Source organism: Lynx rufus, unplaced genomic scaffold (genome assembly GCF_022079265.1).
Source record: "Lynx rufus isolate CCGP_SWC_20201006 ecotype Redwood Valley unplaced genomic scaffold, mLynRuf1.p SCAF_10, whole genome shotgun sequence".
NCBI lineage: Eukaryota > Metazoa > Chordata > Mammalia > Carnivora > Felidae > Lynx > Lynx rufus.
This window is the reverse complement of record NW_025814824.1, coordinates 86,356,153-86,383,848: the sequence shown is the minus strand read 5'-3', so window position 1 is coordinate 86,383,848 and position 27,696 is coordinate 86,356,153. Positions and strand designations below refer to the sequence as shown.

Sequence of the window (27,696 nt, the reverse complement as noted above, 5' to 3'; positions counted from 1 at the left end):
CAGAGAGAGGAGAGAGAATCCTAAGTAGGGTCCGCACTGTTAGTGAGATCATGACCTGAGCCAAAATCAAGATTCCGACGCTTAACCCACTAAGCCACCCAGGCGGCCCAAAATATCACTATTTCTCTTCCTGACAGGCACTGTTATGATCTATAAGGCACCTAACACTAATGGCACGTAGTAGGTGCTCACCAAAAGCTATATTACTGAGCGCTCTTTTATCGTGTGAAAGAAAAAAAGAGCACGGAAAGGGCTCTTTGCAAGTTTTAAGGTGCCGCACAAGTTTTTGCTACAATTGTTACGTCACCCTTTGTGGCATAAACCTTTATTATTCTTTCGGCACGATTATGGTCTCCTAGTTACCGTGGCCATGGAAACGTGGCCCGCCGTCCTGGATTGGGCGGTTCGCGGGCTCCCTCTAGAGGCTATCTTGCGGTTCTGCTGCCGGAAGGCGGCGCGGGCCTCTCAGAGGGGAGCCGGGAGTTGTAGTCTACGGACAGTGGCTGCCACGGAGTGATGCACGCCGGGAATTGTGGTTCTAGGGAGGGGCGGTTGGCCCAGACCCGGCTCCGGCCTCACCCGTATGGCGGCTGCGACACGCGGCTGCCGGCCCTGGGGCTCGCTCCTCGGGTTGCTGGGGTTGGTCTCGGCCGCGGCCGCCGCCTGGGACCTGACTTCGCTGCATTGCCACTTCGGCGCCTTCTGCGAATGTGACTTCCAGCCTGATTTCCAAGGTGAGGAGCCGCAGGAGCGGGGGGGCCGGCGGACCGGGGAGCCTTTGCACCCAAGGGTTGCGCCAGGGCCAGACCTGGAGGGTAGAACCGAGGGCCGGGGCCGCGACACTCGGACTTCCGGATGGCTGGGGCCGGAAGTGGGCCCGGCGTTGCGGGACTGAGAGCCTGGAGCTCCGGACTTGGGGCGTAGGTTTGAGGAAGCCTTTTTGGGGTCCAGGGAGAGCCCTGCCAGGATGGAGAGAGGCATTTGACAGCAGGGCCTTGGGGGGAAGATTGGGCTTCCACAGGGGAGAAGCCTGCCTCGGGCGTGGTCAGGAGCCTTGGGCCAGCCCTGCTGACAGCTCACACCCACTTGGAGTTGAGCTGAGTCAGGTCTCAGGGTGGCAGCTGTAGCCGGAGACCCCAAGGGCCCCACTCCCTTTCTACAGAAGGGGAACGTAAAAATGTCCCGGAACACAGGGAACCCTCGACCGGGTTTCCAGATAGAACTCCTCCCCACCCCCTTCCGTGACAAGCTTGTGTGTGTCCTCAGCTCTGATTCTGCCCTTCTTATGGCCCTAGGTCTGGAGTGTGACCTGGCCCAGCACCTTGCCGGCCAGCACTTGGCCAAGGCGCTGGTGGTGAAGGCACTGAAGGCCTTCGTGCAGAACCCAGCCCCCACCAAGCCACTGGTCCTCTCCCTGCATGGCTGGACAGGCACTGGCAAGTCCTATGTCAGCTCCCTGCTGGCGCGCTACCTTTTCCGGGGTGGTCTCCGCAGCCCTCATGTACACCACTTTTCCCCCGTCATCCACTTCCCCCACCCCGGCCACGTGGAGCGCTACAAGGTAGGCTGGTGGCATCCTGGGCCACCATTCACCTGCATGTTGGGGTGCCAGACCCTAGGGAGTGAATGAATCCTCAGTCCAGAGAGGGAGAGTCACTTGCTCCAAGCTACACAGCCAGTTGGAGCCCCAGCCCTCAGGACCCATCATGACCAGAGCTTGAGATGGTGCCATTCTACCTGGCAGGGAGTTCTTGCTTTAAATCCTGGCGGGGCGGGGGAGGGGCAGTAATGGTACCTTCCTGCCAAGGTTGTTGCCAGGGACACGGGATCATATAGTTGCAGGTATTATTTGTTGAGCACTTACCTTTGCCAGACAGTCTGCGTCATCTTCTTTCTGCAAAGCATAGTCCCAATTTGAGGCTTAGAGGAAGCATTCAGTAAATAGTCGCTCTTACTACTACTATTGTTGATTGCAAGGTACTTTGCAGGCTCATCTGTTTCAGCTGTCAATATTACTGGGAAGGTTCAGGGGGCATAAAGCAACCTTCCCCTTTTATGGAAAGTAGGAAGGATCGGAGAATGAGTCCTGATCAGGCTGACGTAAGGCCTGGGTTGGAGTCTCTGTGAGCCTGCTGACTTGCTCTGTGAGCTTGAATAAGTCCCTCGCTTCTCAGGGCCACAGTTTTGCCCGCAGCCCCATGAAAGGATTAGTTCTTTCTGGGAGACCATGCCCTCCTGGGAAGGGGATTAGTTTTGGCCTTGGGAAGAAGTCTGGGGTTAGAGAAGCATCTCCCTCAGATTCCTGCCTCTCCCCTGCAGAAGGATCTTAAGAGCTGGGTCCAGGGGAACCTCACTGCCTGCAGCCGCTCCCTCTTCCTCTTTGACGAGATGGACAAGCTGGCCCCAGGCCTGATGGAGGTCCTGCGACCTTTCCTGGGCTCCTCTTGGGTTGTGTTCGGGACCAACTATCGCAAAGCCATCTTCATCTTCATCAGGTGGGTCCAGCTCTGCAGCAGGATGGTATGGGGACACCTGTCCAAGGTCTCAGCTATCCAGTCTTGGCCTGCGGTCCCATAGCAGAATACCTTTCCTCCCCCCACCCCCAGGCCCAGTTGGGCTTTTCCAAAGCCCCTTACACTCTCACTGTGACACTGTTATTCACATTTTGACATTTTCAAAGCCCATTCCAGGCTCAGTCTTTGGGATCTTCACTGTTTGTTTGTGGAAGCCTGCTAGGTTAAGGGGCTTCCCTCTTTTGTGGCCAGGAGGACACAGACCTGGGAAAAACAGGACTGGAATTCTAGTCCCACCTCTAAGAGTCCTAGCTATGTTTCCTTGGGCAAATCACTTCACCTCTCTGAACTCCCATCTCCTTTTCTGCACAGCAGGGCCAATATCAATGCCTCACTGTCCTCCTAGAGGCCGGGGGAGGGAAAGTCAGTTAAGGGACCCAAAAGTGTTTTGTAAACTCTAAAGTGCGTGGCACATATAGGTGAATTTCCAGGGGTCATGGTTGTAGACACAGGCGCTGGAGAGGGGAAGTGGTGCCTGTGCTATGTTTTCAGTGCGTTTTTTGGCTCCTGCTGGTACTGAGCTGGGTCCCCAGGCTCAGGTTGTGTTAGGTGGCACGTGGGAAGCAGGGGCCATCCTGCCCCTCCTGAGCCTGCGTCCCCCATGGTTTCAGCAACACTGGTGGTGAGCAGATCAACCAGGTGGCACTGGAGGCGTGGCGCAGCCGCCGGGACCGTGAGGAGATCCGCCTACAGGAACTGGAGCTGGTCATCTCCCAGGCTGTGCTGGACAACCCGCACCGTGAGTTCCGCTCAGGAGGCCCCCCCCTGGGGTAACTTCAGCAGGTTGGGCTTCACCCAGGGCTGGGTCTGATGCTTTGCCCACCGACCTGGTACTTCTCAGCCCACACTTTGGCGCTCCGGGGCTGTCCCTGAGCCCAACATAGACCCTTCCCCCATTGTCCCTTCCTGCAGATGGCTTCTGGCGCTCAGGCATCATGGAAGAGCATCTCCTAGACGTGCTGGTGCCTTTCCTCCCACTGCAGCGGCACCATGTGCGGCACTGCGTGCTCAACGAGCTGGCCCAGCTGGGCCTGGAGCCAAGGGATGAGGTCGTCCAGGCTGTGCTGGACAGCACCACCTTCTTCCCTGAGGACGAGCAGCTCTTTTCCTCCAATGGCTGCAAAACTGTGGCTTCCAGGATTGCCTTCTTCCTCTGACTCTCTAGATGGCACCCTTGCCCTCCTGGCCAGGCTGTGCAGGAGAGCCCTGGGGCCTCTTCAGTGGGGACTCTTTTCCTGAGCCTCCTGGAGAGTGAGACCCAGAGTCCAAAGTGAAGATGAGGAGGCATGTTGGCCAGGCCAGGGGCCAGGGGGCCAGGGCAGGCCCTGGCCTCTTAACTGCTCTCAGGGCATCTTGGCCTTTGCTTCCTTCCCTAGGGAAACCACTGGTGACCCCAGAACTTCAGTGAGCCTTGACCTTGCCCTCCAGCTTGAGCCTTCTTAAAATGTGAATTGTAACTCAGGGACTGTGGCTCATGGCTGCTCCCTCCCTCTTCAGTCTTACTCTTGGCCCCTTGGTCTGGCACCGTATTCTCAATCCTCCATTCCATACCCTATGTCCCAGTATCGTAAAGCCAAGCTGAGACTTCTCAGTCTCCGTGAACAGACGGACACAAGCTGCCACTTGGGCCTAGTTTTTAAAGTTTTTAATTTTATAAGAGAACAAATACAATAAACTTAGCCATGGGACCAGAGGAATGTTGGCTGAGGTATCGAATTGCTCTGGAAGGAGGCTAGTTTGCTGAGTGCCAGTGAGCGTGTGTGTATGGGGGGAGGGGGTTAGAATCTCTTCCATACCCAGCAAGAAGTGAGGGGCTGAAGGGTCCCTCCGGAGAACAATGTAACTGCTAGGGCTGGAGTCCTGGCCAGCCTTGATTTTTCTGGCTGGGGTTTTCTGAGACTTAGGCTCAGGCCCTGGTTACTTCAGTCTTGCTGGAACCTGGGCTCGTGCTCTGGCTCAAACTCTGGGCAGCATCAGTCTTGCTGGGCTTCTGGCATTGGCCCTGAGTGGCCTCAGTGCTGCTGGGGCTCCAACTTGGATCATAGAAATCCTTGGTCTTGCTGGGACTTCGGATCAGTCCCCAGCACTGGCCCTGGGTGGCAGCCTTACTGGGTCCCCAGCTATGGCCATGGGCAACCTTGGTCTTTCTGAACCTCTGCCTTGGGCCCCTAGTGGCCTTGGTTTTGTTAGGCTTTCGTCGTGCGCATCGGGTGGCCTCTGTCTCGCTGGAACTACCGCTCTGGCCCTGGGCAGCCTCCGTCTTGCTGGGCCTCTGGCCCTGGCCCTGGGCGGCCTTCATCTCGCTGGGCCTCCGGCTCTGGCCTTGGGCGGCCGCGGTCTGGCTGGGCCTCCGGCTCTGGCCCCGGGCGGCCTCGTTTTCTCTGGGCCTGTGGCTCAATTTTAGGTCTTCCCCGTTCTCCAACAGGTCTGAGGATTGAGTCTTCAGCAGTGAGGAGACTGAGGATGTCACAGCAGTGCCCGAGGTGCTCTTGTATTCCTGGCAGGTAGTGGACATCTCTGTCTCTGAGGTGGACAGGGTCCTGACTGGGAAGGATGTGCCAAGGGTACCTGTCAGGCTGCCCTTCGCAGACAGCTCCAGGAAAAGGAGGTGTCCGTCTCACCCTTGCCTATGCCCCAGAGGCCTTGCGTGGCCAAGGGGAAGGTCTGCCAGACGACACCAGCCCAGCCCTCCTCGGCAACCCAAGCCCTGCAGGCGGGCCAGGGCTGTAGGCTAAGCGGGAGACGGTGAGGACCCCCCTCGTGCAGCCCTCACTGAGGGTTCACCCACACCCCTTGCAGAGCGAGGATCCTCACTCCTGCTTTAGAGTCACACAGCTGTAAGAAGCAGAGCCCAGAAGCATCTACGGGCCAGAGAGTCTCTGACCCCTGACCTTGGCCCACTCTGCCGCTTTAGTGTACTCAGGGCCGGCAGGAGCGCTGGGGACTTACAGCCCAAGATGCAGCCTGAAGACGTCTGGCTGAGGTAGCTGTTGGACAGGGACCTCACCTTGCTGGCTGCGGCCTTCGGCTTCTCCTCCTAGGGCAGAGACAGGCAAGGCAGTCACCGGCTGTGGGAGGCCGTGGGCCAGTGGCACAGCTCTGGAAGGAAGACCAGCAGCTTAGAGTTCCTCAAGGGTCCCCACTTGGGGCTGGGTGGGACACGGACAGGCTAAGACTGGCCAGGAAGGGGAGTGGGCAGACCAGACTGGCATGGCACTCTGAGAAAGGGAGTGTTTGGGCAGCTGCTTGGGCCTCAGTTTCAAAAGGCAAATGAGTTCAAGTGTGGGACAGGCTTCTGTAAACGGTAAAGTGCTGTGCCCTGGGGAATAGCTAGTGAAGAATGGAGGAATGTTTTTACACTTTACATGCCTCTCCCATTTCATCCTCCCACATATCTGGGAGGGAACTACCCTCTCATGGTCCAGAAACCCAGGCTATGGGTGCCGCAGCAGCCTGCCCGGGACACGCAGCTAAGAAAGCAGAGAGGCGGGGCTTGAATCCGGGCCTGCAGGACGCCACAGCCAGGCGTGTGGCTGCTGGACCCCTCCGACCCACTCAACGCCTGCAGGCTGAGGGGAATGGGAGTGAGGACGGGCAGGCGCTAGCTCTACTTCGCCCCGAGGGAGGGAGCTCACGATGACTTCAGAGGGCACACAAATCAAAGTTCTGCATTTGTGTGTTGCAGCGTGAGCTAAAAAACTAGCGCTGGCTGTTGCCGTTTATGGCAAGGGATGCTCGTGGTCCGTTTCCTCATTCGTAACGTTTCCTCTGAGCACAAGTGTACTCGCATCAGCAGGGGAGCGGACAAATCGTGGGGCTTCCACAGGATGGAATTCTCTACAGCGATGAGAATGAGCGGTCAGCTTAGATGCATCTCACCAACAAGCTTAGTGAAAGGAGTCAGACAAGCGGGCACACTGTATCTGTCCACGGGCGTGAACAGACATGTTCATTTGTGATGTCAGCAGTCAGGACAGCCTTGGGGGTGCACTGGGCTAGGGGAGGGACCTGGCAGGGGGCCTGGGAATGTGGTCTTTCAAAAGATAATGGTGTCGTGGGTGTATTCAGTTTGTGAAAATTCATCAGCTCGCTCCCTTAGGATTTGTGTACTTTTCTATATTTACATTACATTCAATAAAAAAGTTTTTTGAACTGGATTGCAGAATTAAGAAAATCCTGGCACAGCCAGCACACACAGAATTTATGAAGGTGAGTGTGGCCAAGTGTGGGAAGGCCTCCTTGTGAGGGGCCCACATCCTCGTGTGCCCTTCCTCAGGGGTGTACCCCTTACTGGTACCATCCCCATCTCAGAGCAGAATGTCCCCAGCCCGAGTCACACAGCTGAGTGGCGGCAGAGCCAGACCCGGATGCCAGCCTCCAGCCAATCTGCATCCCTCAGCCCTGGCTTGGGGTACGCTCCCCCCAGACCTCCAGGCCCTAGGCCCCAGCATGTGGCACACTCACCTGTTTTTCCTCTTTCTTGGGGGCCTCAGCTTCTTCCTTTGGACCTTCTGGCTTTCCCTCCAGGGTCTGGGGGGTGGTGGCCTTGAGCTCTTCAGAGGTCTCGGCCAAAGGCTGTTCCTGCTTCCACCTGAGCTGCAGGGCCCGAGCCTTGTGGCGCTCTCGCTCCCGCTCCCTGAGCTGCCTGCCAAGCCATGGCCCCAGAGCGCTGGGTAAGCCCCCCCCCCCCCCCCACCAGACTCAGCCCACCAGCCCCGGGGGCTGGAGAATGGCCTGAGGAGGCAGTGGGGTAGGAGGAGTCTTGACCCCCGGCCATTTCCCGCTCCTGGCCCGAGGTCCCCACTTGAGGAACTTACCCCACGATGCCTTGAGGGACGCCAGCCTGCGGGCTGCTCTCCGACACCCGATCCAGCTGCAACCTGGCCAGGTGGGCCGCCTGGCTGCCCAGCACCTCCTCCACCGACATGCCCGGGAAGAGGTTGGTCATCAGTGGGAGCAGCTGCCAGGAAAGAGCCGGGTGTGGGCCAGGGCAGGGGGCGAAGGGTGTGGCGCTGCCCTGCCCTTGCAGAGCCCTTCTCAGAGCTGACATGGAAAGCATTTACAAACTGCGGTTTTTAGAGGGCCAGACCTTCTTGCTCCAGAACTGGGAGGAGCCTGTGAGGAGGCCTACCGGAAGAGAGCACACTGACCCCGACCTGGCCAGCCAACTGCAGGTGCTGGAGCCAGCCTGTGGGGGGTTGGCCTCTAAGTGTGTGCCCTGGGGCAAGGGAACTGACCTCTCTGAACCCTACCCTCTTCACCTGCAAATTGGGGGTGATAATAATGTTACCTGTCTCATGGGGTGCTGAAGAGGGGAAACGGCAATGCAAGTTGAAGTGGCTAGAACAGGACCTGGCACACTGTAAGTGCTTGGCATTGGCCGCTGTTAGATATTCTAGGAAACCAGACTGCTGGGAACAGGGGGTATCTTTAAGCAACAGTGGGTATTGATTCTGGAGCCCGCCCTCCTGGCCCAGCAGGAACCCACCTTAGGTTGTTTGGGGTTGAGGAGCAGGACGGTGGCAACATCCAGGCGGGCCCCCAGAATGTTCTGCAGGAGCTGCCGGCTCCTGGCACGGTGCAGGTAGTACTGGGCCTTCCGGGGGTTGTGCTGGATGGCCACTGAGAAGTGGCTCTCTGCCTTATGGAACTGCCTGCAGGACACAGTGGGTCACAGGCTGCTGTGAGCTGGGCCCTCTGGAGGGAAATAGCAATTGCTGGGCCCCACTGGGGAGTCTGGGGAAAATCAGGCTGGTCTCTGCTCCCCCAACTCCACCATGCCCCTCTGCTCTTCTAACAGTAACACTCTTAATGGCCCCAACACTTAAATGCTAGTATAAGACCCCAATATAAGTGAATGTTTTTTTTTTTAAATAAAGCTTATTTATTTTGAGAGAGAGGGAGGGGGAGAAAGTGGGGGGGAGGGGAGGGGCAGAGAGAGAGAATCCCAAGCAGACTCCTTGCTATCAGCCTGTCAGCACAGATCCCAATGTGGGGCTCCATCTCGAGAACCGTAGGATCAAGATCTGAGCCCAGGGGCGCCTGGGTGGCTCAGCTGGTTGGGCATCCGACTTCAGCTCAGGTCATGATCTCGCGGTTCACGAGTTCGAGCCCCACGTTGGGTTCTGTGCTGACAGCTCAGAGCCTGGAGCCTGCTTCAGATTCTGTGTCTCCCTCTCTCTTTGCCCCTCCCCTGCTCATGCTTTGTCTCTGTCTCTGTCTCTCTCTCAGAGATAAATAACATTAACAACAACAACAAAAAAGACCTGAGCCAAAATCAAATCAGACACTTAACTGACTGAGCCACCCCGGCACCCCTCTAAGTGAATGTTTTTAATATCTACGAGTAAGGAAGACCCTTCTGAGAATGTCACAAACCCAAGAGCTAAAAAGGAGAAAATTAATTTGACTACGATTTAATCCCAAGTTACCGAGTAGCAAAACCACCACAAAGGAAAGCTAATAAATAGGAGAAATATATTTTCCCACAGAGGCAGACGATAATTTTCCCAGCCTACAAAGAACTCTGTAACAACAACAAAAAGTTTTAAAGAGCAATTTATCATTTAAAAAAAAAAATCTGGTTGGGACCAGCCATAATGATGAACACGCACAAAATGGCAGTGCACTAGCCATTTAAACTTGCAGCATAAATGAACTCAAGAGTGTTTCTTTGCCTACTGCATTAGCAGAGTTGAAAATAGTCTTAAAAAATAAAAAGAAAGAAAAGAAAAGAAAACAGTCTTAACACCTGGCACTAGGGAGATTGGGAAAACGAAGACTCCTTTCCTGGGGGAAGTTTACAGCAGCTTACTATTTGTGGAGAACAATTGGATATTATGGTTTTCTTTCTTTGTTTTTTTTTTTAAGTTTATTTCTTTTGAAAGGGAGAGGCAGCACTAGTGGGGAGGGGCACAGAGAGGGAGAGAGAATCCCAAGTAGCCTCTGCACTATCAGCATGAAGCCAAGGAGGTGGGGCTCAATCTCACAAACCGTTGAGATCAAGACCTGAGCTGAAATCAAGAGTTGGACACTCAACTGACTTGACCCACCCAGGTGTCCCAAGATATTGTTTTAAAATGTTAAATGTTCACACCCTTTAACACAACAATTTGGCTTCCAGCAATCTAACTGTGGCATTCCTAGTATAATGCATGAAAATGTATATCTTGGGTGTTCATTACGTTATGTATAAAACAAACAAACAAAAAAATCCCAGAAAACAGCCCAAATATTCATCAGTAGAAAGTTGTCTAAGGAAATGAATTGTGGTACTTCCATAGAATGGAATACCATGCAAATAATAAAGAAGAATGATATAGTCGCATATATAATAAGATCGGAAGTCAAAAGACAGTTTAACGTTATTTCATTTTGTAAAATGGTACTACTTGTTAATATATACATAGGAGGGGCGCCTGGGTGGCTCAGTCCGTTAGGGCTCTGATGGTGATCAGATGGTGATCTCACAGTTCCTGAGTTTAAGCCCCACACGGAACACTGGAGATGTTTTATAAAAAGTGCAATTACCATAACAATATTCCGGAAAAAGTGACTAATTTTTCACAAAAACTTGCCTGGGAGAGCAGAGGATCTCGACCCAGGGTCCCAGCAGGCGGCCTCGAGCCATGCCCCGCCCCCCAGCGCCACGGGGTCCCGCCCACAAGTCACGCACCTGCTCCTATGCTCGCAGAAGCCCATCTTCTCTTGCAGCAGGCCCATGCGGATGTTGGCACCCTCGTCCTGTGGGCTCAGTGCCAGCGCCTGCTGGTAGTCCGCTTCCGCAAAGGTCAGGTTGCCCAGCTGAAAGAAACAATCTGGGGCCCAGGGACCCGGGGGCAGGGGGCTGAGTGGGTCCTCAAGCCCAGTGCCCAGGAGGCCCAGCCCCGCTTCCCCACCCCCAGGGGATCCTGAGACTGGTGGCTACGAACTCCCGTGGGCGGTGGAGGGCACCTGCCGGTGGTGGAGGGTGCCTGCCGAGGTTTGCCTTGCCTCGGGGCACCTTTTACCAGTAGCCTGATTCTCAGCAGTTTGAATAGACTGTAGCCCTTGTCTAAGGCAGCACTTCCCAAAGTGTGTCCCCAGGGCACTGAGGCTCTCTCCCTCCTCCCGTCCTCCCTCCTTGAGGGGCCTCAGGTGCCCAGCTCCGGACTTAGAGGGGCAGGGGCAGCCGGCGCTCACCCCCACGGTTGATGTACAGGCCTTTCTCCTGCTGCTCGTCCCTGAGGGCTTTGTTGAGCAGCAGCACCCCCTCCTGGTAGGCACCCTGCATGTAGCAGTGCACCGCGAAGTCGTTGTAGGCCAGCAGCAGCTGCCGCTGCGCCTGCTGCGCGATGTCCTCCTGGCGCTCGCTCATCATGTCCAGCGCCTTCAGGATGTCCTCCACAGCCGCGTCAAACTCCCAGAGGCGGCGGTACATGATGCCCCTGCGGGGGAGGGGCATGAGGGCCAAGGCACCCCCACCAACCGGGGTGGCCAGCCAGACTGTTGGCCACTCTGGACCATCTTGACCGGGGGAGGTGGCATGAGGGCCCCCCTCCTCGGCCTCTAGCTTAGATGTGGGGCGGGCTCTGGGTTACCACTTGGATAACCTGCTGGTCACTGGTAGTTTCGTTTTACTCAAAAATAGCTTCCACCTTTGTTTTTGGGAAGCAGGTGCACGCCAACCTCTATGCAAAAGGCCTTTTTGTATGTGGGGCGGATGTTTTACCCCACTGTTTATATGCACAAACCTAGGTTCAAGGAACTTAAACGGCCCCAAATCGTGTACTGAGTCCTGGGCGGGGGGAAGATTCAAACCCAAGCCTGTCCACTGAGCTGGGCTGAGCCTGCCAGCATGGATGCTCAGCAGGCCTGGGGGGCCAGAATTCCCAGGTTAACTGAGGCGGCTGCCTGCCCCTCCTCTAAGGGCGAGAGCAGCTACAACCTTCTCCCCAGCTTTGACCCTAATGGGTTGTAGGGAAAGATTATTAGAGGCTACATGGGGAAACTGAGGCCTGGGGAGGATCAAGGCCTCTCCTGAGTCCACACAGCACGATCCAAGATGGGCACCTCCCCACCCAGTACCGGAAAAGAAAGAGGCCTGGATCCAGAGGGTTGTTCTCGATGGCACAGTTGATGCGCCGCAGAGCGTAATGAAGCTTGCCCTGCACGGCTAGGATCCCGGCATCTTGGCGAGCCTGCTGGGCTTGGTCCACCATCATCTTGAGCAGCACCTTGGCCTGTGGGTGCTTGGGGTCCAACAGCAAGGCTCTGTGCAGGTCTCGATAGCAGAGGCTGGGCTGCAGGGGGCCAAGGATGACATCAGGGCTGCAGGCTCAGCTGAGCTCCGACCTGTCCCGTGGTGAAAGCACACCTCCAGGCCTATAGGGGCCTTTCTCTGGGCAGGCAGGCACCGTGTCCCCCATCCTCAGTGCCCCTGCATTGCTATTCCGCCTTTTGTTTTTTGCCTCATGAAGGAAGCAGGGAGCATTATGGGAAAATCCCATCCCAGGCCCCATCCCTGCTGGTCCTTCTCCAGATGTGACCTCAGGTGAGCCAGGTCAGCCTGAGTGGTTTCCGCCGTAGAATGGGGCTGCAGATGCCTCCTCCTTCGAGAACTTCTTCAAAGCTCACTCGAGGTGGGTGGAGGGTGTGTCCTCCTGACCGTGACTGTCATTTCCTCCCTATCCTCCCACGCACATGCCTTCCCCAACTCCCCTGACCTTTAAGCCCAAGACCGCTCTGGCAAGGAACAGATACAGACCTGGGCACAAACAGAAAACATCCCCAGGCAAATACCTTCCACTGGGTAAGCAAATCTGTCAGTGAGTCAACAAACAGTTTTAGCAAGTATTATGTGGCCTGTAGGGTAATTGGTTGGAGGGTGAGCACAGCAAACAGTGTGGACACCAGGTGCGAGTGGAAGTCAGGAGGAGGAAGATGGCAGAGGCAAGGGACAGGGCTTTGGAGCAGGTGGGCTTGGGTTCAAAGGCAGCACCAATGAGAGCTGGCTGTGTGACCTTGGACAGGCCCTCTGGACCCAGCTCCTCATCTGTGAAAAGAGGACAATGGGTTGTATCTAAAGGGGGTTACCTCGAGTCTTAAAGACAAGCATGGGTCAAGTGCTTTGAAGGTGTGTACATATGACAGAGGTGGAGGTGACAGGAGGGGCTGAACTCCCACAGTCAGCAATTACTGATAATTACAATAATTATGAGTCTCCTGCCTCGGGAGGAGACTCTCTCACTGAGTCACTGTGGGGCCCAGAAGCCCAGACCCCAGCACGGAGAGGCTCAGGTTTCCGGCTACCCCCAGGATGCACCACCTGGTGACTGAGGTGAACCCACCCAGCCCTTCCTTCGTCCCCCCGAGTTCCCCCACTCCCATGCACCAGGCCAAGCAGGAACACCAGGCATTGTTCTGGATCCTTCCCTTTCCCTCAAGCCCTCTCACGTCCGTCTCTGTTCCTGATTTCCAAAGGACTGTGGGACTTGCCCCTTTCCTGCCACCCCCATGGCCACCCTCCCTTCTACCTTCCTCTCCAACTGGACGGCACCCAGGCTCCTGGCCTCCCGACCTGCCCCTCCAGCCCAAACTCCACCTGGGAGCCAAAAGGATCTTTTGAAAGCCCACTGCCCCAGGGAGCTCCCCTTTGAGGCTCCTGCTTCCCCAGGAAGAAGTCAGGGTCCTCTTCAGTTCACAAGACCCTGCCTGATGCCCTCTCATACCTGCAGTCCCCTCCTCTCTTGTGACCCCAAGTCTCCCTTGCCCCCAAGCTGTTCCCTATACTGTCTGGCCCCATGCCCAGCGCAGGGCTCCTAAAATGTTCACTGAGGCAAATAAGGAGAGAAAGGGGGTGCCTAGGTGGCTCAGTTGGTTAAGCATCCGACTCTTGGTTTTAGCTCAGGTCATGATCTCACATTATGTGAGTTCGAGCCCTACGTCAGGCTCTGCACCTAGGCGGAGCCTGCTTGGGATTCTGCCCTTCCCCTGCTCATGCTCTCTCTCCCTCTTAAAATAAATAAATAAGCATTTAAAAAAAAATAAGGAGACAAAGGAAGGGAGGAAGGGCTGCCTTATCTAATGGATCATTGGGTGCCCCCACACTCGTGAAACCATTCTTTGTGTAATTATCTGCTTAAGGACGTCTCCCCTGGGCTGTGAGTTCCATAAGGGCAGGGATGGCATAGGTTTCTCACCCTGGGGTTTCTGAGGGCCGACACAGGCCTGGCACAGAGCCAGAGCTGAGTGACAACAGGACAACTATGCTGAGTGGTCAGTGACGGCTGGGGACTCTGCCCGGAGAGGACAGTGTCGCCACCACATGGACAGCTTAGCGGCCTCTTGTAATCACAGGGTATGCTGGGGGCACCCAGGCAGGGGGAGGGCCACCCTCGCCCTGCCCTCCCTGCTCTACCTTCTGGAAGAAGTTGTAGAGCCTGGCCCGGAGGATGTAGACGTCGGCATTGGTCGTGCCAAGCTGCACCTCCTTGGTGACGAGCGAGAGGCAGTCCTGGTGCCGTTTGAGGGCCAGGAGACAGGCCATGCTGAGGGTAGGGGGCAGAGGCACTCTGTCTGCCGGGCGAGAGGGGCAGGAAGGGGCTGCCAGGGGAACAAGGACACATGCCGGGCACTCACCGTCGGTAACGGAAGCTGGCTTTCTCGGGCTGGAGTGCAGAGGCTTGCGAGAAGATTTTCAGGGCATCCAGGAAGGCACGCTGCTCGAGCAGGCACTGGCCCTGGGGACACAGGGGGGAGTCACTCCTGCTTGAAACCCAGCAGCACCTATCAGTTGCAGGGGGCACCACTGGGGCAGGAGGGAAGAGAAACAAGAGACAGGGACACAGCCCTTCAGATCTAGGAGAAAATTCAGGGGACAGAGACACAGAGATGGAGAGACAGGGACAGAGATGGAAAGAGATACAGGGCTAGGGAGACACAGCAAGAGAATTATACAGTTGACAAAAACACAATACAGGGGCACCTGGGTGGCTCAGCGTCAGTTGGTTAAGGGTCCGACTTTGGCTCTGGTCATGATCTCATGGTTTGTGAGTTCAAGTCCTGCATCAGGCTCTGCCCTGACCATGCAGAGCCTGCTTGGGATTCTCTGTCTCCCCCTCTCTCTCTGCCCCTTCCTTGTTCATGCTCTCTCTCTCTCTCTCTCTCTCTCAAACATAAATAAACATTACAAAAGAGAGGGACAGCAATACAGAAACAGGAACAGAGAGAAATGCAAGTCTTGGACTTTGTTGGTATTTTGTGACTTAATACTTTTGTCTTGAACTGTGAATGGGGAATGCTCTTACCTTTTTAGTGCTTGAGCCTTTCTAGATGCTAGGTTTATGTGGCCCAGTACAGTAGCCACCAGCTTCGTGTGGCTGTACAAATTTAAATTAATGAATTAAGTAATACCAAAAAATTAGTTCCCCGGTCACACTGTATCTCAAAGGCTCATCAGTCCCAGGTAATCATTGTAATCAGACCACTGTAATCATTGCAGAAAGCTCTCATTGGGCGATGTTGCAAAACACTTTACCCAGCTCTGGAGGTGGGAGAGGCCACGAGAAGGGCAGCAGGTACAGATGGGACAAGAAGGTCCCTAGAGAGGCGGAGCTGGTCCCTGGAGCAACGAAAACCCCCACAGCTGAAGGGAGAGCCAACAGGCTTGGGTGTGAGGCGGGCGCCCTGGGTGGGCCTGCGGCAGCCCCAGGCACCTGCAGGTAAAGGACGAAGGTAAGCCGCTCCAGGTATTTGGTGTTCTCCGGCTGGAAGGAGTAGGCCCTTCGCAGGTTCAGGGCGGCCGAGGAGAAGTCACAGAGCTGGATGTAGGCCTCGGCGCGTAAAGCATAGAAGTCTACCTGAGGGAGAGAGGACCCAAGCTGTGTCCCCTCCCCACCGTCCGCTGAGGCCTGATGCTCAGTTACCAGAAGGGACCGAGAGAAGGGGCCTGGCAGGTTCAACGGTGAGGGCAAAGTGTGTGTCAGCAACCGCCCATGCCCACCGCTCACCAGCTGGGAGTTCAGATGGAGGGCGCGGGAAAAGTACAGCACGGCCATCTCCCAGTCCTCTCTCTCCAAGCACTGCTGGCCTTGGTGATAGCTGTGGGGGGGGGGTGGGCAGGAAGCAGAGGGGCTGGCCCTGACTTTGGCCAGCCCAGAGCATACAGCTGCAGCTGCAGGTGGGTTGGGAGGAGGGAGGCTTGGGTGGAGAGACAGGGTTGGGCAGGTAGACAGACACCCAGGGAGAGGAGGCTGGCCTTCTTGGAGCTCATCCAGGCCACCATCTTCATCTGCTGATGTGGGAGAGCCCTGTTGTACAGTTGAGTTCACCGAAGCCCAGAGAGGGAGAGTAACCAACCCAAAGCTGTAGGGCATGTCACTGGCTGTGCAGAGTAGGAACCTGGGACCCTGGGACAAGGTAGTCACTCACTACTCCCTGACTTTGAGGGGCACTGTTAATCCCGTGGCCTTTGGCTTTACATCATCAATGTTCTGGAACACCTGGCTGGTCCCAAAGATGCGCTGTAGGGTCCCTTTGGGACTGGATTCACCCATGGCTTTGAGACGTGCTGTGAGGGAGCCGGGTCAAGTTTCAGAGCATCCTAGAACCAAGGGACAGCAAGTTGGGGGGAGGCCTCAGAGATGACCTCTGCTCCACTGACACACTATCCTCAGGTGTTTTACAGGATGGACGAGGGCTGGAAATGAGGCTGGTAGGAGGCCTCCAGAACAATTTGGGTCCTGGTGGCGCTCCTAGCCCCCTTCCCCTTAGGGATGTTCCAATTTCTCTCCAGTCCTGCTTCTCTCCCTCTCCTATGGTCAAAGTCAAGGGCCAGGGTTCTCGTACACACACTGCCCTCTGCTCTCCTCCTGGTTCCCCTCAGTTCCAGATCCATCTCCTGACACCCAACACTCTGATGTGTCCAGCTGAGGCCCCGCCCCAAGCTGCAGGCCCAGGAGGTCCTGCAGCCCCTCTGGTTATCCTGTGGGACTCTCATGCCCAGCAGGCCAAATTGAGCACTTCCTGCCCCAGGCTTTCCCACCTCGGGGAGTCCACCTCCGGTCCTGTCTGCCTCACTTCCTTAAGATCTCTTAGATCCCTTCTCTTCTCTCATCCTCTCGTCTGGGTCGACGCCATCTCTGTCCGGTCACCAGCTCCGACCACCTCTCCGAACTCCCCACCGGACACAGGTCCCAAGCCCTCAGTTCTCTATGCAGCGGCCAGGGACTTTAATGAATTGCACAACTGATCCTGCCTCTCCTCTCCTGTGCTTAAAACCCTTCCTGAGAACTCAGCCTTGGTCTCTTCCCTCCCGACCCTCTCACGCACCTCTCTGGAGTTTGTTTTGAATTCCCTTCCGGGAGGACCTCCCGAGGCCCACCCCTGACGTTGCTAGGCACCATCTCCAGGACGCCCACAGGCTCCGCCCCTCTGGCCACGCCTCCGGGGTCCCTGGGTTGTTAGAGCCGGGAAGAGGTTAGCAAACTTATGGCGGGGGAGGCTGAGGTACGTCAGGGAGAGGACTTGTCAGGTTTCCGCAACCAGGCAGGGCCACAGCAGGGGCCAGAGCAAGCCTCCCTCCTCCCAATCCGGAGGTCATGCAAGGGTTCCGCAAGTCCACAAGAAACCCCACAGGAACACTGTGACGCGGCGCCGCGGAATGAGTGGAGGCTCGGGCTCAGCCACCGCCCCGCTACTTCCGCTCCTTAGGAGCATGGCGGCCCGTGGCCCGCCCGGGGATTGGACGCTGGGGACGGATGGCCACTGCGATTGGTCGAGGCCTGACTGACGTCAGGGCGCGGGGCCTACACCGTGAAAGGGGGCGACATGCGGACAGATGGCTGCCGGCGAGCTACGCTGTGGTTGAGACGCGCCATGAGCGTGCTCACTTTGGAACCCCGGCCCGCGGGGAAGCGGTGGCTGGTGAGTGGCGTCGGGGGCGGCGGCGCGACGGCGTGGGGGCTCCTGGGCCCTAGCTAGCTCCTGTTCTGCCATTGTCTCCAGACACCATCCCCCAAATTCCTTGTCTCGGTTATCTTATCTGGAAAATGGGGCCAGTATTCTGACGGGCTGTAAGCTTCCAGGAACTCTGCTCCTGCTCCAGGCGCTCTGCCCACTCAGCTCCCGGGGCACTCAGCCTTCTGGCGTCTCCGGGGTTTCTGGCCCCCCTTCCTCACTCTACCCTGCCTTCCGTTTCCCTTTCTCCGGTTTGGGTCCCAGGGGGCGCTGTAAGCCAGAGGGCGGCGAGCGATGTCGCACCTCAGTTTCCCCGGTGCCGCCCGCAGGTGGCCGGTCTGGGGAACCCTGGACTGCCCGGCACGCGGCACAGCGTGGGCTTGGCGGTGCTGGGGCACCTGGCGCGGCGTCTGGGTGTGGCGGACACCTGGGCGCGCGACCGGCGCTGCGCGGCCGACCTCGCCGTGGCCTCGCTCGAGGATGCCCAGCTGGTCCTGCTTCGGCCCCGGCGGCTCATGAACGCCAGCGGGCGCAGCGTGGCCCGGGCCGGTGAGTCAAGGGCACCAGAGATGGGCCGGCCGGGAGGGCGTAGGGGCCAGAGAAGGGGTTGTGGGGCGGCGGTAGATCTCTTCACCTCCAGGTGCCTGTTGAGCTGCAATTGTTGCCTCTGGCCTCGGGTACTTAAGGGAGTCTCAGTTTCTTTATATGTGAAATGGGGTCAATTGCGGCCCCTCCTCACGAGAGCCGTGAGTCGGGACAACGCCCTCTGGGCAGATGGGCAGTAACCGGGGCCACCATTTCCCTGTGCCAAGCGGAGCTGTTTGGGCTGACTGCTGAGGAGGTCTACCTGGTGCATGATGAGCTGGACAAGCCCCTGGGGAAAGTGGCTCTGAAGCTGGGGGGAAGCGCCAGGTGAGGCCCTGAGCAGGTCAAGGTGGGCTAGGGAGGACAGCCTCCCAGTTGGAGTGGGGGTAGGAGTGCCGATCCCAGTCTCGGCAGGGAAGAGGGGTGCTCTGACCCCAGCCTGGGCTGGGAGGGGTGAAGGGTGCTGACCCAGGGAAGCACTAATTGTCCCTCCCATATCCCTTGAAGGGGCCACAACGGAGTCCGTTCCTGCATTAGCTGTCTCAACTCCCATGTGAGTCTGCCCCTTTGCCCTGCCCTGGGTGTGGTGGGCCAACATGGGGGCCTCCCGCACCGGGCATCAAAACTCCCTGGGTCCCCCTCTGGCTCCCCCACAGGCAATGCCGAGGCTGCGGATAGGCATCGGGCGCCCCGCCCACCCTGATACAGTGCAGGCCCATGTGCTGGGCTCTTTCTCCGCCGCTGAGCAGGAACTGCTGCCTCTGTTGCTGGAGCGAGCCACCGACATGCTCCTGGACCACATCCGGGAACGAAGCCAGCGGCCCTCGTTAGGCCCTGACCTCAGTGAATTCCTGCCTCCCTAACCATGCCCACACATCAGCCAGGTTCACAGAGGTGCCGTGCCAACCTGTGGTATCCACTTTTTATAGACCTCTTCTCTGGGCTGCCCCAGGCCACCTATAGATTAAAGAGAGGGCACTATGGCCACAATGGTCCACTTCTGGGATGGGGATTGGTCTTCTCTCTGTGTTTTACTTGGAAAGTAGAGAAACTCCAGGAAGACTAAACTTTTTGAACCTTTTCGGAGAACCAGAGGTGTGAATCTGTAAAATTAAAGATGCGGCATGGAAGCCGAGGCCTCCTCAGGGGATTCCCACGCTTCCCCTGCCAGCGGAGGAGGGGCCGACAGGGTCTAGCAAGCCCCCCTCCCAGGTGATGCGTGGGCGTGCCTTAGCCCACAGTGAGGCCTTGCCACCCTTTTCTTTGGCCCATTTTACAGATGGGGAGATGGAGGCTTAGAGGGCTCCATGCGGCTGCACTATGGCAGAGCTACATGATCTGTTCCCAGGGCTGGCTGCCATCTTGCCGTGCCTGGGGCCCTGGCACGCTTACCTCAGGGCTGCTGTGCACCCGGAAGGTTCCCACACGGGTGGTGTGTGAGAGCAGCCTGAGGTCCTTGGGGTTAGGTGGGATGTGGGCCCGTCGAGGCACCAGGCCCAGGTCCCCTGGCTGGTAGGGTGTGATGCTGGATGGCGGCTGACGCAGAGACCCCACCTTGGGTAGCTGGGTGCCAGGCTGGCTGTGGAGAGAGGACTGGCATCACCACCTGCGTTTCCTAGTTGAGGACGCTGAGGTTCAGAGAGGCTTTGGGAAGCCAGGGTTGTGGCCCAGGGTCAGCTGAGAACAGCCCTTGGACAAACAAATTCCACAGCTGCTTCTGAGGTCATACAGGGTCACTCACTCACCTGCCCTTGGGTGGGCTGTGGGCCTGGCTCTCCTGATCGAGATACACAGCCAGCCGGGGGCTGAGGACCACGGCTGAGCTGAGCACGGCCAGCACTTGGTGCAGCATCTCCTTGAGCTGCAGCTGGAACACGACATCAGAGTCGCTGTCCTCCTCATCAGGTTGCATCTGCCGGTCGAGGGTGGGGATGGGCCCGCGGAGATCAGGCTCATAGTGACCCCGACACCCACCTCTGGGAAACACCCCAGAGCCCCTTTTCTCCAAGTTTACCCTGGCTGTGGTGGGATACCCATTCTCCAAATGAGAAGCCTGAGGCACAAGGCCTTCCAGGGCCTCAGAGAGGGACTCCAGCAACTTGGAGACCTTCAAGGGATCTCTGAAGTACAGAAATCAGGAAAGGACTTGCCAGGAGTCTCTCGGGGGGAAAGGCAGCGGGGTGGGTGTTGGGGGGGCTCTGGCCCTGGCCCAGCCTTCTCCGGGTGTCCTGGTTATCTCCAAGCAGTGTCTGACGTTGGCTCACTCCCCCCGCCCCTTTCACCTACTTTCTGTCACCTGTAGAACGTCCTGTAGGATGAAGGTGGCCTGGGCCAGGGCTGCCTCCAGATTTGCCCGAACCTTCTGCTCTTCAGTCAGCTCCCGCTGTAGCTGTTGTGCCTCAGCCTGCTGCCTCTCCAGCTGCAGGTTCAGCTGGTCTCTCTGACTCCTGGGCCCAGGACCAGGAGGAGTCAGCCACCTCCCTGCACTCGGCTGTTTCTCTCTAGCCCCCAGGAGCCCTCATCCAGCCCCAGGCCTCGATGCCCCTTGGGAAAGGGGAAGTCACCGGCCGGAGTCAGGTGGCCCAAAGGGGATGGCCTCAAGCTGGGCCCCCCTCGCTCCCGCCGCGTGCCCCTCCGCAGGGCGCACCTCAGCGTCTGTGTGTCCTGCTGCAGCTGCCCGAGGCCCTGCTCCAGTTGGCTCAGCTGGAGGCGTAGCTGCTCGGCCTCCACTGTGCCCCGCTGCTGCTCGCGGCACTTCTCGGTCAGCATGAGGATGATCTGCGGGTGCGGGCAGGTGGCCATACCCTGGCCCCTCCGTGGGCCCTCAGCCTGCCCCCCCTCCCCCAGCTCCAGACTCCCCCAGAGCTCACCCCCTTGTACAGACAGGCCAGCCAAGGCACTGGGGGCCCAGCACCATCTCTGGGCAGAGCCCCAGTGGTCCGGGGCAGGTCCCGCTTCAACAAGTTATGGGGGCTTTCGACCAAATAAATAAAAACCAGAGGTGCGCCCAGCACCCAGGACCCCCCACAAAGGACCCTGTCCCGTTGCTGCTGCCTCCCTCATGAGTTGGCTCCAGCCCGGGACCCAACCCTGCCGGGCTGTGTTTGCCCTGAAGCAGCACCCCTAGGGTTCCTGCCTGCTTTATGCACCAAATGCCCTGTGACAAGGTCCCGGCAGGCACACCTTACGGTGGCCTCTGCTATGCCTGGCCATGACCTTCTGGGCGTTCTCCAATAGATCCAGCTGTTTGCACAGCTCGTCTCGGGTGCCCTTTAGCTGCTCGTTCTCCTGTAGCAGCTGTGCGCCTTGCCGGGATATCTTGGACAGCTGCAGGGTGACCGTGTTGTTCTCCACGATGGCCCGCTTTGTCGTGTCCCACATCTGGCTAGTGGCCACCTTTCGGTACTCAGTGGCCACCAGGTTCACGCGTTGGATGATCTCCTTCCTCAGTCTAGTCATGGGTGGGAACGAGGGGGTATCAGGCGGAGTGGGCATGGGCATTGCCCTCCCGTGTGGGGTTGCCCAGGGTGCTTAGGGCCACCTCTATGCTCTATCTCCCAAAAGGGGCAGGGCTCCAGGTAGAGCCCCTGTAGACCCTTTGGCATTTTGATCCATATCAATGTACTATTCCCTATTAAACAAATGTAACTTAAGTCATGAAAAGTGGCAAGAGGAAGTCCAAGGATTTCCAGTCCCATGTGAGGGCTAGAGCTGGGAGCTTATCTATTTTTTCCACCCCTCCTAACATCACCAGCCAGGATTCTGAGGAGCAGCAGGATGGGGAGTCCCTGAGCTAGTGCAGTCCCCCCAGTTTGAAGCTGAGGCTCAGAGGCCTGAGCTTGGCGTGGCCTCAGCACCCAACCTGCCCACCTGTCCTTGTCCAGCACGGACTTCTTCTCGAGGTTGTACACGTAGTCCTTGTAGTCACTCTCCTGCTTCTGTAGCTGGTCTTCCAGTGTCGTGAACTTCTCTGTGAGCTCCTCTTTCTGCAGCCGGAACTCTTCCAAAGCCGCCAGCTTCCCCCCTGCCCCACCGCAGGGCACGGGCCCGGTGAGGGGCCGCCTTGGGAGGGCAGCGATAGCCTTGCGCGATGCCCCTCCCTCCCCACTTCCTCCAAGTCTTCCTGCCCTCCCTGTGCTTCTCAATCCAGTAAGGCCAGACCCCTGTCCCTACGAGATGCTATGCTCCGTCCTGCCCTTATTCATTGTCTTCATCTGAAACGCCGTCTCTTCCCCACCACTAATCTTATGAAGCCTCATTCACGTTTCGCCTCTTTGGAAACGCCTCCCTTGACCTCTATTTTCTGGAAAGTGACAGTGACAACAGCCATTGAACTTGAACAACTTCTCTGGGCCAGGCACTACTGCTGTCCTTAAGCCTCAAAAAAAACCAATAACCAAAAACCAAAAAAAAAAAAAACAAAACGCCAGCTGGGTGACCTTGGGCAAGACACTGCAACTCCTTGAAGTGCTTCCTCACCTACAGATGGGGCAGGGGTTGATAGTATTTCCTGCCTCGGACGATGGCTGGGACAATTACGGAAGGTAATGTGTGGGAAGCAGCACATAGCTGCTGTTACTCAAGGTAGACGTATCATCCCCATTTCCCAGCTGAGAAACCTGAAGGTCTAGGAGAAGTGCTTGCCTAAGGCCACAGAGTTAATGGTAGAGCTGGGATTAGAGCCCGAAGAGCAAGAGCGTTGGGTTCCCTGCCCCCGTGGTGTGTGCCCCAGACTCGCCTGCCAGTCCCCTCCTCACCAAGGATGATGTTCTCCGTGGTGAGCTGGTCCCTGGTCTCCTGGAACTCATGGCGCACCTGGGCTAGCTGTGCCTCAAAGGCGTCCTTTTCTACCTCCTTGGCCAGCTGCAGGCTTTGCAGCTGCTCGTTGAGTTCAGTGATCTCATCTACCTTCTGGTTGAGTGTGCGCTTGAGGAAGGCCACGATCTCCTTCTTGTTGTTGGCCAGCTGCTCAAACTCCTGGCGGAACAGCTTCTCCTGCACGGCTAGTTCATCCCACTTCCGCTGGTACCTGAGGGGGGTGCAGGGCAGAGGTCTAGAGAGTGAGCAAGCCAGGCCTCCACGCAGCTGGGCCTGCTCCCCTGGGTCTTCCCATAGGGGGGCATTCGAGGTTCCTCCCTGGGAATCCAGCCTCATCTCCCACTGTGCCCCCTGATCTGCACACGACCGTAGCCAAATGCCTGTGCTCAATGCTGTACATCCATTACATCACCAGAATGTAAGCTCCACCAGCCAGAGCCTTTGTTACACTCACAGCTGTGTCCCCAACACCTAGGACAGTGCATGGTACATAGTAGGTACCTGGTGTGTATTCATTGAATCTGTGAGGAAGTGGGTACTATGATAATTATGCCCATTTTGCAGATGAGGAAATGTAGGCTCAGAGGGTTGAAGAAACTCCTGGTGGTGAAATCAGAATTTGAACCCAAATCAGTCTGATCCCAAAGTCAGGGTTCTTAACCACAATGTTTACTGTTGCAGTCGGCCAGCTCTGCACCCTCCCTGACGCGTCCATGCTTTGCGATCCGAAACCTTTGCACCTGCTGTCTTCCTTACCCTCGTCTGCCCGGTGAACCCTGGTGGGCCTCCTCAGTGGAGCCTTCTTGAACCTAAGCCCCATTTGTGACCCTCTTTTTGGTGCCCTCCTGTTAAGTGGGCCCTTGTTTAGTCAAGACCCGAGGTCATATGTGTCTTACCCACTTGGCAGACCTCTGACTTCTGTATTCTTGGGGTCTGACCATGGGGCTCGGCAAACAGTAAGCACTTGACAACTGTCTTCCAAATGCATTTTTCCCAAATACATTCCATCTGGTTTCTCAGCTTGAGGGAAACGTGAATTTTTAGAGAGTATTATATAAATGATTTACTGGTTTCCAGTGGAATAATTTGTAGAAGTTGTTTGGAAAGCTGCTTTACTTCATTATTTATTCAACATCTTTGTTTTAATATTTATTTTGGGGAGAGTACAAGTCGGGGAGGGGCAGAGAGAGGGGGACAGAGGATCTGAAGTGGGCTCTGCACTGACGGGCTGCCAGCAGCAAGCCGGATCGGGGTTCAAAGTCACGAACTGTGGGATCGTGACCTGAGCTGAAGTCGGACGCTCAACTGATAGCCACCCAGGTGCCCCTATTCAACAAACATCTTCTGAAGGGCTGCTGCTTACAGGGCATTGGGGAGTGCAGAGCCGAATGACTTGCTTTGTGGAGGAGGGAGCAGTTTGGCACAGGGAGGTCAGGAGGGCCAGGGCTCCCATCCTGGCACCTCCTCTTCCTGGGAGTGACTTCCCTCTCTGAGCCTCAGTCCCTCCGCCTGTACAATGGGGATGGTCAGGACGTCTCTCCTGGGACTGTTTCAAGGACACAGTGAAGCGCCAGCACAGGACCCACCTGTGGGACTCAACGTTGGCCGTGAGTATCTGCAACATCATCTGGGGAAGAACTGCCTGACGGTCATGAAAGGGGTTATTTATTTATTTATTTATTAGAAAGGGGTTTGTCTTTTAAGGGTCACCCTGAGACTGGGCTAGTGCATCATAACTAGGAAGAAAGTAGTTTTAAAATAAGAAAAATAAGCAAGTGAGCATGTCTCAGAAGAGGTACAGACCCTTCCCACACACAGTTCCATCTATGTCATGCAGCCCTGGGGAGACAACCCTCCTTTACATTTGGGGAAACTGAGGCCCAGCGTGAAAAAACACCTGGGCTCAGCAGGTGGGTATGTCAGTGGTGTACACAGTGCAGGGAATCGTAGCGCAGGCGTCATGGGAGTGGGAGAGGTGGTGGGAGAAGGGACATGTATTCTACCCACCTGCCAGGGGGCTGCCATTTTCAGTTCATCCCACCGATTGAAGTCTGTCCTTTTATAAAGCACGTGATCCCATGGTGCAGGAGTGAGGCAGGCACGAGCGGTGCTTGCCTGGGGCAGGGTTGCCAGTTTAGCATTAGGGCCCCAGGACTCTGGGAGCTGAGATGGGTGAGGTCAAATTGTGAAGCCTCTCAGTGTTACTTAGGAGGAAACTGAGGCTGGAGTCTAGAGGCCAGAACACAGGCCTCGGACCCCCGGAGCGAGCCTGCACAGCAGTCAGCTCTGAGCAGGGCTTCTGACCCAACAGGACCACCCTGACTGCCTACCCACCGGGCCAGCCTGTCCTCCAGGTCTCGGATCTGGATGTGGTAGAATTCTCGCATCTCCTCGCCTAAAGTCGTTTCCACAGGCTTGCTGGCCATGCTGGCATCCTTCTTGCCCCCTTTCTTCTTCTTGACCTCGGGCTCCTTGGTCCCCTTAGTTGCCTTCTTTTTGGGAGCCATGGCTGGTGGCAACCACTGCCCCAGGGCCCCTTTAAGAAGCCAGGTGGTTGCTAAGGAAGTTGGTCCCATACATAGCAACAAACTCAGGGAGTGAGGCAGATCTTAAAGGGACCCTGCCCTCTTCCTGGCAAGGTTGGGCACTAGCAACCAGCCTCCCCCTCCGAGGCCAAGCACCGACAGAGGCTGTAAGCTGGATTGTCCCAGATCGTGGCATCTAAAAAATCAGGATGCCAGGCTCTTGGGGCACTTTTTTGGACTCTGGGGAGACCTCTCCTTCCCCCGGGTGGAAATGTTACAGTGGGTGAGCCCTAGAAACCACTGCCTTGCCTCACTGTGCCAATCAGAGAGGGGGACTTCCCCAGAGTCCCCCAGAACGAGAAGACAGTCACCTGGCTCCCAGGCCAAGGAACCTCTCTCCTGAGGCCTCTGAGACCATGCTGGGATCTCAGGATGACCCTGTTCAGAGACTGGCTCCGTGTTCCACAAGGCTCAGTGGAAATGCTCCATCTGCCCCAAAGTGTCTGTTAATTGTTCCAAAGGCATACAGTGAATAGAGAAACATTCAGGAAAATCTACTAAATCCCTGCAAGAATGAGGGTGGTATTTGAGCAGTGACCCACCCCCTTATCTGCTGGAGTTGTGTTACTTTATTTTGAGACAGAGAGAGAGAGAGAGAGAGACACAGAGCATGTGGGTGGGGGAGGGGCAGAGTGGGAGAGAGAATCCCAAGCAGGCTCCGCACAGTGCAGAGTCCGACATGGGGCTTGAATCCCGCTGTGAAATCACCACCTGAGCAGAAATCAAGAGTCGATGCTCAACCAACAGTCACCCTGACGCCCCACTGCTGAGGTTTAAGAAAAAATATGTATTTGTTCTTTGCCCCTGGTTTCTGGCAGAGGACCTAAAACCCTCCAAATTTCCTAAATGAGACAGTATCTTTTGTTATTCATAACAAATCTCTTGCTGTGCCTGAGTTTATGCTAATGAAGGGACTGTGGGTGGGGGACAGCCTCAGGATGGGGGGCTAGTCACCAGAAAGACCAAGCACATAGAGGGTTGGAACTTTCCACAGAACCCACTCCTGCCCCAAACCTCTGGGGAGGAGAGAGGGGGTGGATATTGAGATCACCAGGGGCCAAGGACTTCACCAATCAGGTGGTATGCCTGGAGGAGGCAGGGAAGTTCTGGGCCACCCCCTGCCCCATGCATCTCCCATTTGGTTGTACCCGAGTTGTATCCTTGATAATAAAACAGTAAGTAAAGTGCTTTTCTGAGTTCTGTAAGTTGTTCTATGAATTATCAAACCTGAGGACAGGGGTCTTGGGAACTCCGGAATTTGTAGTCAGCTGGGCAGAAGTATGGGTAGGTGAGGTACCCCATTGGTGGCTGGCATCTGAAGGGGCACAGTTTCATGGGATTGAGCCCTTGACCTATGGGGTCTGCACTGAGTAGGTGGTGTCAGAAATGACTTGAGCCATCGGACACCCCAGTTGGTGTTGGAGATTTGGAGAAATGGTGTAGAAAAGTGACATGTATTTGGTGTCAAAAAAAAAACACCAAAAACCCAAAACAAACGCATCCACTCCCCATCCTCGGTTCTGTGCTATAGATGTTTAAGCTGGGGTGCACCATTCTGAGCAAGTGGGGGCATCCTTACCCTCCAGCTCCTAGTCTGGGGCCACAGCTTCATCCTGGGAAGGGCAGGCTGCTGGCCTTTCTCATCCTCCTCTCTGGTCCTATGTGGCAAAATCTCGTTTCAAGCAGGCGCAGCAGACAAGACTTCCCACACGGGCCCACTTGCAAGGTGGAAGCTTAGTCCAGGCGGTGGCAAGCTGGGAATACTTGGACCTTGATGGCCCCCACCGCGGTTGGCCCATAGGATGGGGGTTCCCCACCCGCGGGAGCAAGCTGAGAAGACCAGGGGCTGCCATCTCCTAGTTCTCACTTGTAGAGCACGGTCACTCCGGGAAAAGTAGGTCTGGCTCCCAGCTTGGGTGCAGTGGTTCATGGGTTCCACTCTGGGGAAAAACAGGCAGGGAAGGACAAGGAGCTCCACGGTTCTGCCCCGGGGAGCTGACTTTATTTGTATCAGAACTTCAAAAACTCCCGTGTGTAAGGGCGTTGTCCAAACCAATGGAGATCTCGGTAGAGAGCAATTAAGAGGAGTGGCTTCAGAAAACAACCATTTGGGGGCGCCTGGGTGGCTCAGTCGGCAAAGCATCTGACTTTGGCTCAGGTCATGATCTTGAGGTTTGCTCAAGGTTTGCTTCCCCATC

At 56.5% G+C, this 27,696-nt stretch overlaps 4 protein-coding genes across 5 annotated transcripts; 2 read left to right on the top strand and 2 right to left on the bottom strand.

Annotated features, from left to right (window-relative positions):
- Positions 1 to 40: 40 nt before the first annotated feature.
- On the top strand, positions 41 to 6,730 carry TOR2A (torsin family 2 member A). 2 transcript variants are annotated; one of them, XM_047069963.1, is made up of 5 exons: positions 41 to 734; positions 1,296 to 1,561; positions 2,320 to 2,495; positions 3,185 to 3,312; positions 3,486 to 6,730. In XM_047069963.1, exons 1-5 carry the CDS (start codon positions 584 to 586, stop codon positions 3,728 to 3,730), a joined length of 966 nt encoding a protein of 321 aa, XP_046925919.1. In that variant the 5' UTR covers positions 41 to 583; the 3' UTR covers positions 3,731 to 6,730. The 2 variants fall into 2 exon arrangements, with proteins under 2 accessions (XP_046925919.1, XP_046925927.1); XM_047069971.1 differs by lacking the exon at positions 3,185 to 3,312 and having other exon boundaries at positions 3,486 to 3,621.
- Positions 4,204 to 15,936, bottom strand: TTC16 (tetratricopeptide repeat domain 16). Its single transcript, XM_047069952.1, is given in 13 exon segments — positions 4,204 to 5,117; positions 5,523 to 5,610; positions 7,038 to 7,218; positions 7,391 to 7,533; positions 8,062 to 8,227; positions 10,249 to 10,390; positions 10,755 to 10,999; positions 11,640 to 11,854; positions 13,972 to 14,101; positions 14,193 to 14,293; positions 15,269 to 15,408; positions 15,563 to 15,668; positions 15,670 to 15,936. Coding segments are annotated over 13 exon segments (2,469 nt in total). The 5' UTR covers positions 15,844 to 15,936; the 3' UTR covers positions 4,204 to 4,479.
- Positions 15,937 to 17,320: 1,384 nt separating this feature from the next.
- PTRH1 (peptidyl-tRNA hydrolase 1 homolog) lies at positions 17,321 to 19,177 on the top strand. Its single transcript, XM_047069920.1, has 5 exons — positions 17,321 to 17,477; positions 17,840 to 18,059; positions 18,323 to 18,422; positions 18,603 to 18,648; positions 18,752 to 19,177. The coding sequence occupies exons 1-5, from the start codon at positions 17,382 to 17,384 to the stop codon at positions 18,956 to 18,958; spliced, it is 669 nt and encodes a 222-aa protein (XP_046925876.1). The 5' UTR covers positions 17,321 to 17,381; the 3' UTR covers positions 18,959 to 19,177.
- On the bottom strand, positions 19,127 to 25,435 carry CFAP157 (cilia and flagella associated protein 157). The gene is made up of 9 exons (XM_047069936.1): positions 25,248 to 25,435; positions 22,853 to 23,124; positions 21,966 to 22,119; positions 21,279 to 21,546; positions 20,743 to 20,873; positions 20,392 to 20,542; positions 19,841 to 20,007; positions 19,488 to 19,674; positions 19,127 to 19,198 (listed from the first exon to the last, which is right to left on the bottom strand). The coding sequence occupies exons 1-9, from the start codon at positions 25,418 to 25,420 to the stop codon at positions 19,127 to 19,129; spliced, it is 1,575 nt and encodes a 524-aa protein (XP_046925892.1). The 5' UTR covers positions 25,421 to 25,435.
- Positions 25,436 to 27,696: the final 2,261 nt, after the last annotated feature.

What these genes read in the sequence shown, in the direction of transcription:
- TOR2A (XM_047069963.1), top strand. Translation starts at nt 584, where the DNA reads ATGGCGGCTGCGACACGCGGCTGCCGGCCCTGGGGCTCGCTCCTCGGG. An exon ending in GCCACGTGGAGCGCTACAAG is followed by an intron (nt 1,562 to 2,319) that starts GTAGGCTGGTGG and finishes TCTCCCCTGCAG; the next exon opens with AAGGATCTTAAGAGCTGGGT. An exon ending in TGTGCTGGACAACCCGCACC is followed by an intron (nt 3,313 to 3,485) that starts GTGAGTTCCGCT and finishes CCCTTCCTGCAG; the next exon opens with ATGGCTTCTGGCGCTCAGGC.
- PTRH1 (XM_047069920.1), top strand. Translation starts at nt 17,382, where the DNA reads ATGCGGACAGATGGCTGCCGGCGAGCTACGCTGTGGTTGAGACGCGCC. An exon ending in CCGCGGGGAAGCGGTGGCTG is followed by an intron (nt 17,478 to 17,839) that starts GTGAGTGGCGTC and finishes TGCCGCCCGCAG; the next exon opens with GTGGCCGGTCTGGGGAACCC. An exon ending in TTAGCTGTCTCAACTCCCAT is followed by an intron (nt 18,649 to 18,751) that starts GTGAGTCTGCCC and finishes GCTCCCCCACAG; the next exon opens with GCAATGCCGAGGCTGCGGAT.
- CFAP157 (XM_047069936.1), bottom strand. Translation starts at nt 25,420, where the DNA reads ATGGCTCCCAAAAAGAAGGCAACTAAGGGGACCAAGGAGCCCGAGGTC. An exon ending in CTGGAGGACAGGCTGGCCCG is followed by an intron (nt 23,125 to 25,247) that starts GTGGGTAGGCAG and finishes CACCCCCCTCAG; the next exon opens with GTACCAGCGGAAGTGGGATG. An exon ending in ATAGCAGAGGCCACCGTAAG is followed by an intron (nt 20,874 to 21,278) that starts GTGTGCCTGCCG and finishes CCGCACCCGCAG; the next exon opens with ATCATCCTCATGCTGACCGA.